At 39.1% G+C, this 11,332-nt stretch overlaps 1 protein-coding gene and 1 long non-coding RNA gene across 2 annotated transcripts in view; both read right to left on the reverse strand.

Moving 5' to 3' along the window:
- LOC129711968 (uncharacterized) overlaps positions 1 to 11,332 on the reverse strand; it is a 35,377-nt gene that overhangs the window by 20,579 nt on the left and 3,466 nt on the right. The gene's annotated exons all lie outside the window — the stretch shown is intronic.
- On the reverse strand, positions 2,012 to 11,193 carry LOC129711945 (TLR4 interactor with leucine rich repeats-like). The gene has a single exon (XM_055659996.1). It carries the CDS (start codon positions 10,843 to 10,845, stop codon positions 8,611 to 8,613), a length of 2,235 nt encoding a protein of 744 aa, XP_055515971.1. The 5' UTR covers positions 10,846 to 11,193; the 3' UTR covers positions 2,012 to 8,610.

Consider the following 11,332-nt stretch of genomic DNA (forward strand, 5'->3'; position numbering starts at 1 on the left):
TTCCTTCCTTCTTTGTGTTTTAATAGTATGTGTTAATTGTATGTTTTTAGTGTTCTTTAGCTTATGTGGGAGATGGGGGAAACTTTTTCTAATCTCTTACCTTGACGGAGATGCATTTTTTTCCGTATCGTATCTCCGCCCACACTGCAGCCTAACATCGAGGAGTTGCCAGCCTTTGCTGGAGATTGACGTTTGAGAGCTCCACCACGGGGAGCCCACTGGACTTTAACATCACGGAGCCCGAACCACCGTGGGTGCTTGCAAACTTAACATCACAAAGCTCGCGGTCTCTGGCCAGAGACCGACTTCGGAAACTCCCAGCTGCAGGAGTTTCGACCCACTGACACGGGAGTTTGATCGCCCCGACGCAGGAGTTTCGACCGCCCCGATGCGGGAGCTTCGATCTCCCTAACGCGGGACTTTCAATCGCTACGACACGGGGACTTCGACCGCTGGTTGCGGGAGCTTCGATCACCCTGGCTGTGGGAGAATAAATAGGAAGAAGATTGGACTTTTTTGTTTTCCATCACAGTGAGGAATGTGGGGAATCCGCAGTGGTGAATGTTTATGTTAACTCTTATGTAGTTGTTTGTCTTGTTGCTTTTTTTTTCGTGTGGCTGTATGACAATTTGCATATCACTGCACCTTAATTCATGCACGTGATAATAAAAGATCTTTGAAACCTTTGAAGTTGATATATTATCCTTTGCTTATAATGACACAGGAGGCGACCCTTTGGTCCAGCGGGACTATTTGAGCTCCCAAAAGAGCTTACACATTTGCCAATGATATTATGAATGTAATTCTGTCCATTCTCTTTCATTCAAAGACATCAATTCACACCTAGATAGAATTTCACAAAGACTGGAGTTCCCCTGATGGATAGTTCATTCATAATACCATTCTACGGACTGGTTGCCTATTTGACTTTTGAAGCTTAACAATTGAATAAATTAGATTAGTTTAACAGATCAGATTAATTCATTCAATACAGACCATAGGCTCAGTCTAAACTGGTCATTGCCTAGATAGTTTATTTCACAACTCATGTTGTGATTATTAACTGAGTAAAATTATAAATCCCACTGATTTAAAGCAGAACAGACCAGTTACCACCAAAGATCCTATAGCGGATCTTGCTATAGGATCTTTGGTTTCCACAGTCTCATGGTCCCTCACAGTCCCTTAAGAGTTCTAAAGCAGTAAAAGTGGTTAAACATCATTGCTGAAATAATTTGCAACATAATGCTTAGGCAAGGATGCCTCCACCCACGGGGCCTGTTTATGATGTCTGCACAGTCCTTTGTTGGGAAAAGATCCAATCATTCGTAAGCTTTGTTGAACACTCAGGCCATTAGGAGGCCATCTGGAGTAACCACATGGCAAAGAAGAGTTGGTTGGAGAGTACATTTTATGTTCTTCCCCTGAAATAGAGCAACGGATACCTTAATCATCCTGCCTTGAATGAGGTTTATTTATAAAGTTTAAAAACATTAAGCCCACGTATCAATCATAGCCTAGGCAACCACAGCAACACCTCAGGTGGTCTGCACATGAACCTCTAGATCAATAGGCAAATTCATCCTGTGAAGACCAGGGCATGTAAATAATCCTGATGAAGATATCCACCCCACGCCATTCTCAATCATGGAATTCTGCATTTACAAAGAAGGCTCCCATTAATTCCACTAATGAGGGCATGGTTGCGCTTGTGATGGTTGAGAAAGGTTGCAGAAGGTAAGTTTGCTAATAAGTCCACATTACTCTGGGTCACGTATCCTTCGGTAATGGAAGTATACTGTCACAAACATTGTGGTCCTTTGAACTTCATTCAATCATATTTACCTCTGGTTATAAACAGAGCCAATATAACAGCACGGTTGAATCAGAGAACTAGGAAATCCTTTGAAATGATTGATAACAGTGGGAATGGTGCACAGAGTGAAACAAAATAACATAAAGCCTTTTTACATTGATTATTCTGGAGAATGAAAAAACAGGGACAAAAACATGTATGAAAATTATTTTATTAATGGTACATACAGCGATACCTGGGACCAAATTATACCACAATGTTTCTTTCATCTGAATAATTTATGTATTCAAAAGAAATGTAATAAAAACAATTGGTACATATTTTCCAACAATACAACTATTTCAAAAAACACAAAGTCTGTCAGGAAATCAAACTGCTGAATTTGAGGTCAATGCTGCTATCCAGTAGCGATGCAATTTCATATAAACCTTCAAAATTACCACTGACTTCATTATTTCAGGTAACTATATTCAAAAAGACATCATTGGCAATAGCCAGAAAGAAAATGCAACAACTTCACATTATCATTTGCAACATAAATCTTTACACCATTTATTTAAAAATAGTTTGCAAAGCCTGCTACCTGAACTGCTCGTTTTGACAAATAGCCTTTCTGTTCCTCTGCAACTATGTGCAAGCAGAATTGACTCAGTGCCACATCTCTTTCTGAACATCATTGAATCTCTGCTTACTATGGCTAATGTTGCCAAGGCACTGTGTAATGGAAAAGGCACCTGCACAGTACCATAAGTGGCTGAACATGTTATTCTAATAAATCATCAGACATTGTTGATATGTATGAACTCATTTAAAACAAATTGTCACATTGTTTTTATCCAAAATTACAAATTGATATAAAAAACACAGATCTGTGTCTGAACTGTTCATTAAAAGAAACAGTATGAAATGAAATACTACCACTCGAATGCTAGCTTTTATTTCTCTCACATAATTGAAGCTCAAATAACAACAATGTGTGTTTTTAGAGCCTTCTTAAAATAGCAAATTGTCAATAGTTGCTTTGAAGGAGCCACATAAATTGGACAAGCCCCAAAGAAAACTTAGGGCAGGTGAACAATAGTTTGGTCAAGGAGATAATTTTTTAATAGATGCCGTAAAGGATCAATGGGGGGGCAGAGAGATCAGCAGAAGGAACTCTAGAGCTTTGTGTCTTTGTTGCTGAAGAAACAGCCATCATTGGCAGAGGGATTAAATTTGGTGAAAAAGGTCAGAATTGGAGGGATGCAGATGACATGGATGGATATGGAGCTGATGGGAATTGCAGAGGTAGACAGGGATGAGGCCATGGACGGATTAGACAAAAAGATGAAACTTTAGGAATCAAGGCAAGGTTTAACGGAGAGACAACATCGGGCAGCAGCACAGAACTGAAGTGTGAATGGGATTTGCTGCAAATTAGAAAGAACAGCAGTTCTGGATATGCTCATGTTTACGGAGGGTGGGATTTGAACAAGCAGTCTGGGTAGTGTTGGAATAGTTTTGCCTAGAGGTAATAAAGATGTGGATAAAGGATTCATCAGTAGCTGAAATAGGGTTTCAGATTAAATAAGAGCCAAATGGGAGGTTTTAGAGATAGTATGGGGAAATTAATTCTGAGGCTTAACACAGGATCAAATGTTACACCCATTTCAGTGAAAATCTGGTTAAATTTCAGACCCTGTTGAAAGTAAAGGAATGGAATTGGTGGCTGGTATTGTGACCAGCAACCACTAGACTCTTGAATCACACTGCACAACCCAAATCATAATCCTACCCTAGCACCAATCTACTTTATACTTATAGACTTTAGAGTTACAGTGCCTAAACAGGCACTTCGGCCCACCAAGTGTGCGCAACCAGTGATCCTCTCATACACTAGCACTATCCTACACACTAGGAACAATTTACAATTTTACCGAAGCCTAATTAACTTACAAGCCGACAAACGTGTACGTCATTGGAGTGTGGGAGGAAACCGGGGCACCCGGAGAAAAGCCACGCGGTCACAGGGAGAATGTACAAATATCGCACAGGCAGTAGCAGTAGTCAGGATCAAACCAGGGTCTCTGGCGCTGTAAGGTAACAACTGTGCCGTTGCACCACTGTGCCGCCCTAATGGACTATGGACTTTGTTTTTGGTTACACCACATACTTTAGTTTTACACTATTATAACCTGGTTACCTAGTACAGGTATTACTGATTAACAATGTATTGCATTATTGTTATTGTATATTTATTTATTGTATTTTTGCATTAATGGGCCTGTAAAGAGACAGCAGGTAAGATTTACATGGTTCACTCCCAGTACATATAACAAGTAAACACACTTCACTATGTTGGTATACTGATAACCAAATAGAGGAAACCAAACATCCGTGGAAACAATTACAGCATTTTAAGGTTTACATCACAGTCATAACGCCTGAAGTATCATGACTCCATAGTTCCAAAGCCACAATTTACTCTGCTGCACCACCAGCCCTTTTCATCCACCCTCAAATAAATCCCCAGAGCAAATAAAACAAAATAACTGGTAAATTAACTAGCTGCAGGAAGCAGATAGCGCTGAGGTCCAATTTGGCAATAAACACAAAATCCAAATGTTGGGGAAAAATCAAAGAATGTGAGGAATCCATCATATCATACAGTAACACAAGGTTCTTTCACAAACTACTTCATGAATAAAGCATTTATGCAAAACCGCTTCCAAAAAGTTGAATTAATTTCACTACATGACTCATGTAATCATTATATTGTCTGACATGTATATCCAAATTTGTTCTCTTAAATTTTGGTGCATTAGTTAATTTCATGAGGATAGATGGCTCAATGAATCACTATTTATCCAGTGACTAGCTCAAGTAGACTGAAGAAGGAAAATCCGTGTGTAACGGATGGGGGAAATTATCTGAAGCTTAGTTAGAGTTCTATGTGTTATTATGCTGAGGTGGGGTACATTAGTGGCAGTTTCTACTTCAGATTGCACTGCTGTGACCAGTTTTTGCAAGTGGTGCAACTTTATTGAAATACTTTCATGTTATACTTTTGCTATTTTCTACAGAGTTTAATTTCAATTCCCCCAAACTTGTCCATACTTCCAGCGTTTTATGTTTATCAACAAGGATTGCTGAAGAATATAGTTGGGCACATAACTTGAGGTTTCTGATGTTATTCATTTACTTCCTCACAACTGATTATTTGTTTGATTCAAAGTCTTCCTGTTTGAGTTGATAGGCAGTTATGATTTTTTTTTGTAATCTCTTGCATCCTTTAACTAATATTCAACAGATGTTCAGTTGGAAAAGTGCAGATTTCAAAACACAGATGTAATATACCATAAAGCATCCTTGTTGAAATTTCCTGAAGAGATTAAATGGATAAGAAGGCTCAAATTTATTGCTATTGCATTTGATATTTGAAAAATGCAAGCTCATGAAAATAACACATTGCCAATAGAAAGGATTATTTGCAGATCCAGACAAATTCACTGAACAAAAGGTTGTGCTTGGAAAATTGTAACAATCTAGCTGCATTTCAACAAGAAATTGCAATTTTCTCATCACCTCCAATGTTTGAAGTTGTTCACAGAGGCATAACTAAACAAGACACTGATGAAGAAGAAATTATTCAGCGGATGAACTAGAATCCTGTTCGAAGATTGATTTTTGAAATAATCCTGAGGAGAAGAGATGGAGAGGCTGAGAATTTTAGCAAAATGTGGCAGGTCTTTGATGATCTGGGTAACTGAAAAAGCAAAAAATAATGACAGAGGATTTCACAAGTGATGGAGAATTTTGGTAATGTATGGTGGTGATGAGTGTGGCAATAGGACAGGAAGATGGTGCAGAGCTAAGGAGAGGTGTAGCAATTGAAACACATGTAGGAAAACTCCATAAATATAAAATGTATCTAATATCCTATGTGTTGGTGCATCAGCTGCTAAATGTGACGCATTATAACAAACTTGAAAATAATTATGACAAAAATAAATTTACTGAAAATATCTGCATGTTTGCCTAGCAGCCTCTTTTTAATCTTTAATAAAAATAAATGTTAACAGACATTTAAACAGAAGATAAAAACTTTTATTATTCCTTGAATCTGCCATTTCCACACTGTTTTATTAATATAGTCTTTAACCTGACTAGACTGAACTTAATTTGTTTGCCTGAAGTTCATTTTCACTGCTGAAAAGCTATTTAAGTACATGGACAAAAACAATTTATTGCCTGTATGATGCTTTCAAGATGAGCCGATTTGAGTAAGTAAAAATTATCGATGCTAATTTCCAAAATTGTATTTCCGTAATCGCTCACTCTAACCAACTGCTTTGAACTAAGTGCATTTTTTTGAAATCCAGCATACTAAACTGAAAAATAAAATTCTGCTGACATTTAGCATGATCTAATTAAATTATGGATCTTCAGAAATCGGCGCCCAAATGCTAACTAAATTGAATGAAATGATTCAAAACAACATTCTCGGTGACGACTAACAAAAATCAGATCATCCTCTGTCTCCTCTTGTGATGTTTGAATGTACTAAAATGTATAAATTCTATTTATAAAATATATGAAATTCTACTTGTTAACAGATAAATATGCAGCAGATCGGTTAAATGGTTTGCAATTTCTGATCTACCTGTGAAATTCTGAGTAAACAGTGGGACATATCCTTCTCAAGTTAAAGATTGCACAGACTTACAATAGCAAATGAACAAGTACTCTGACGCTGCTATACATACTTTAGATGATAAACCATATCTCAAATCACCTGTAGGACTATACAATACATGCTGCTGTATCCAAGCTGGGAAATATTGAACATTGGACTTTATAAATGGGAAGAATGGAGCAAGCAATCCTCCAGGAGGTAACTGGAATATTGTATCCAATACAGGGCACCTTATTTTAAACTGGCCTCAGGTGGTATGCAGAGAGTATGTTTTTGGAGTATGGTCTTCAGGGGAGCCTTGCTCCCCTTGAAGTACAGAAAGCTATGCGATGATTTAATACTGTGCTCAATGCTATCAACATTTTGATAGAACGCTCTGTTTCTTGCGGCAGAAGAACTGATCATCATCAATCAGTAGTATCCGAGTCTGAAATAGAGCCTAACCCGAAACGTCACCCATTTGTTTTCTCCAGCGATGCTGCCTGGCCCGCAGAGTTACTCTGGCTTTTTGTGTCTATCTTTAGCGCTATCTGGTTGTTTGCCAAATGACATAGGAAAATTGGGGAGACTTTATTTTAATGCTGCTGATTTGAGTGACTTGAAATGTACCACCTGAAAGAATGTCAATTACAACTGCCAACTATTAAAAAGCTATTTCAAGGAACTTGAAACAGTCATGATGGGGTGAATGGCCTTCAACTCTGCTGTGTGAAGTGAAGTTAGTTGAGCTGTCTGAATCTCCAAATGCATGAACTCTACTGGCTACATATAAAAGAACTGAAGGTCACTCAGTTTAGGTGCTACTTGGTAAAAGAAATCTATGAAATCAAAGATAATTGTTTAGTTCCGCATAAGAGAATGACAGCACAAAACTATTTATTTTCCCTCCTGTCATAATGTTGGTACTTTGAACTGTGACAGAGATTTAGAAAACAGTTAAGGGAAACATAGATACAAATATAACATGTAGGAAATTTCAATAAATGCATTAAATTGGTAATCATTTGTAATGTACTTTAATGTGTTGCAGTAATAGTGTCTATCAGATGAAAACCTTCATTTAAACATTTTCAGATATAGCAAAGTCATTGGTATGACGTGAGAGATTGTGGCTTACTATTTTACTAAATTTATAGAAAATCACAAGAAAAAAAAAGAAAGACACACATCAGGGTACACTATTACTATTTTCAAACTGTTGCTTTGCTCCCCATAAAAACTCGCTCTGAAAGGATGAATATTGTATGTTGCTTTAACGTGTCCTTTATACTTCCGAGTTAAGTAATGACTAATCCCAGTAACAATATTGAATACAATATGAGACACGGTCTTATTTTTAAATTTAATGGACAAGATTAGGCACAAGGCAAAATTAAGTTTGGTATCTTACTGTGAAAGAACCAGATGTATCACCTTTTGATATTTCTTTCTTTGAGTGAGAAGATTTATAGTTCAAAACCCTAATCAATATATTTTCGTACTTCAATTTATGGACACAATCCAGTGCACATCAAGAGAGTTCTGCTCATTTTAAGATGCCACCTTTCGGATAAGATAATAAACTAAGGTCTGATTCGTCTCCTTAGGTGAATAGAGAGGTATCATGCATCCTTTTCCAAAAGGATAAACAGTAATTTTGGTGATTTGATATTTGTTATAGATATTAAGTGATTTTAGTATTTGGCATTTGTTTCTAAAGCAACAATACAAAACAAATAATCTGGTTGATTAATGCAACCTTGTACACAAATTGGCTGCTGTTTCCCAACTTTATTTCCATTAACATTTTTAATTCTCATCAGCTATGATTTGTTTTGGGATGTCCTGAAGTCACTGGAAACACATTATTGTGGCAGGTTCTTTCTGTACTTTTACCCGCAAACAGACATTGTCAAACAATGTTATCATCTATTGACAAAACATTTTTCAACCTTATTGAAACCTTAAGTTGGTTAGACCACGAGCTGTGGGCAACCCTTGCAGCAATCTGGCATGGTGAGGAACTTCAGATAATGCGTTGCCAGTCAGAATTAACAGGTCATACTAATAACAGGGCATCACATTGTTTATTTTTGTTTGTTTTACCATCGTGGAGTAATGACTTGATTAATGATCAGCACTAATCGCCATACCGTTGCCCAATATCTTCCCTCCTCAAGTTAATGTCCATGAGTCGATCTGACTGAAAGTCCATCAGATCTGCCTCATTGAGTTGATACATGACTGATCGCGATCTGTTGGACTGGAAGCCTCCGCAATCTCCTGCTGAGACACCAGAGCCCATGGAGCGCAGTGGACGTCGTGTGGAGTACATCCGCCGTACATTGACTGGTGCTCTTTTCCGTCGCAGCTTCCTTAGAGCCTTGGACGCCCAGATGATGAGTCCCAGGAGCACCAAGAAAGCATTGGTGCCTGATAAAATCAAAATGAAATGCTGCACATCCAAAGGGCCTGTCTTTGGTGGCAAGGTAAGGACGCCCAGGCAATGGTCACGGGATGCCACTTGACACACGTGCTCAGCGATGACACTTTCCAGGCACACGATGTAAGGAGTCTCCTCCCGTAGCTCCCTCAGAGTGACCCACTCCGACTTATCCTTGACATATATGAAGCGATGAAACGTCACCGACTGGCCGAACCTGTCAAAGAGCACCCGGAAATGCACAGTATTCCTGAAGCCTGGATGTGCCACCTTCCATCTGATGGTGGCTGTGGTTGAGGTCACCTCTTCCACTGTTAGGTTGGTAATGTAGAGCTTATTGAATTCACAAGGGTCTGTTATCAGCGGTTTTTGTACCAATTTATCCTTGGACTTTAGGAGATAATATCGCTCAGATTTCGATGAAATTGGAAAAGTGGTGGAAGGTGTTAAAACATCCAAGGTCTCCCGGGCTGTGATCAGAGACTCTAAGGCTTCCCATTGACTTGGGCTGACTGTAACTGACTTAGTCGATGAAGATTGGAGAACAAGATGCTTACTTCTGGGCGATAGGCTGGTGACTGGAACAGGTGAAGAGGACGGTTTCTGTTGCTGGTCTAAATGTCCATCAGTGTGCATGTTCTCTACTTCCAGGATGCGCTCTTGGTCTGATTGAACATCAACTACAGAGCCTTTGGAAAAGTTTAACAACGACTGAGCTTTATGAGAATAACACATCTCAGAGTCCGTCAAGTAATCCAGATACTTCCCGTTCAAACCAATGGGGTTATTACACAGGACAAATACAGTTAGCAGCCTTCCCTGGGCGTGTGCCAAGCTCATCCATCGCTTGAAGCCTTTCAGCCTGCAGTTGCACGTCCAATTATTGTTGCTCAGATCAAGGCTGTACAAGGAGTTGGTAAACGCAAAGGTGTCTCCAGATAAGTAGGTCAAACGATTGTTTTTCAACTTCAACACCTTGAGAGCCGTCAGTTGTTTAAATGCATGTGGGTGGACACTGGTGATCTGGTTCTGACTGAGATCTAATTGTTCCAACTTTACCAAAGGATCCAGTAGTTTATATGGGATTTCTCTCAGTAAGTTATCATCAATAAGCAACTCCTTCAACCCGTAAAGGCCTCCAAAAGCTTCGGAACCAATGTAAGAAATCTTGTTCTTACTGAGAGACAGTCTGGAGAGTTTCTGCAGCATTTGGAAAACTCGGTTTCCAATATATTTGAGATTATTTTCATCGAGGATCAAAGTTGTCAATGACCCGAGGTGTGCAAACACAGCACTGTTGTGTATAGATGTCTGGTTATTCTTGGCAAGGTTTAAAAATATGAGCTTCCTTAAATTTATAAAGGTGCTCCCACTGATAACATGGATCTTGTTTGATTCTAACTGCAAGTAAAGGAGATTACCCAAGTGTTTGAAAATTGCATCTTGCAGGATCTCCAAAGAGTTTCCATCAAGTCTTAACTTAACCAAGTTATCTAGGTGTGAAAAGACATTTTGATTCAGCTTCTTCAAACTATTGTTATTCATATTTAGGAGCCTCAGTCTCCGGAGATAATTGAAAGCATTAGCAGGAATGTTTGAGATGATGTTATTACCCAAGTACAGCTCTTCCAGTCTCGAAAGTTTCTCAAAAGTTTTTGGATGAATGTGTTCAATCTTATTGAATTGTAAGTCCAGTCGAAGTAACCTGGTAAATCTAGTGAAATCGAAGTCTGAGATATTGCTGATAAAATTGCCCCCTAGGCTGTAAGTCAAGATGTCCATGGCATTTTGGCGGGATTCTGGCACAGTCCGGAGACCTCGGTTTGCACAGAGGAGATGCTGATGCTGACAGTCACATTGCTCAGGACAGAAAGAGTTAGCGGAACAGGTCAAACAAAGAAACATCAGCCAGACTATCCGTAAACTTTCCATTCCCAGTGGTCAGTGCCTTGGTTTTGATTATCCTTTGCATTCCCTCTTCCATGCAGAAGTTTCGCCTGATTTGAACCTTTCCACAAAGAAGCCGAGCAATGGTGATACAAATATTCAGCTCCTCGCATTTATGCTTTGCTAAGTACGCGCACAGGATGAAGGCTCCCAGTTAACTTCTTTTGCAGACTTCATTTGGAAACACAATTACATTCCCCTGGTTGTGAAGAGCAGTCTAAGAGGCCAACGTCAGCAGAGATTGCTACTCCACCCCCACCCCACAACTGCACCAAAACTGCCCCTAATAGTTGCGTCTCACAGTTGTGAAAGCACCAAGACACAAACAAGGAACTTTGGACGAGCACAGATTTATAAAATGCACAAATATTTGCCAAGAAAACAGCCGGAAATTTGTACTTCCCTGCATTTCCCTTAAGAGACTTCAGCCAAAACGCAGATGTGTTTATGCAAAGGTCGAGCAGGGAGTGGG

Source organism: Leucoraja erinacea, chromosome 2 (genome assembly GCF_028641065.1).
Source record: "Leucoraja erinacea ecotype New England chromosome 2, Leri_hhj_1, whole genome shotgun sequence".
Classification (NCBI taxonomy): Eukaryota; Metazoa; Chordata; class Chondrichthyes; order Rajiformes; family Rajidae; genus Leucoraja; species Leucoraja erinaceus.

Excerpts from the sequence above, each read along its gene's own strand:
- LOC129711945 (XM_055659996.1), bottom strand. The coding sequence starts at position 10,845 with ATGGAAAGTTTACGGATAGTCTGGCTGATGTTTCTTTGTTTGACCTGT.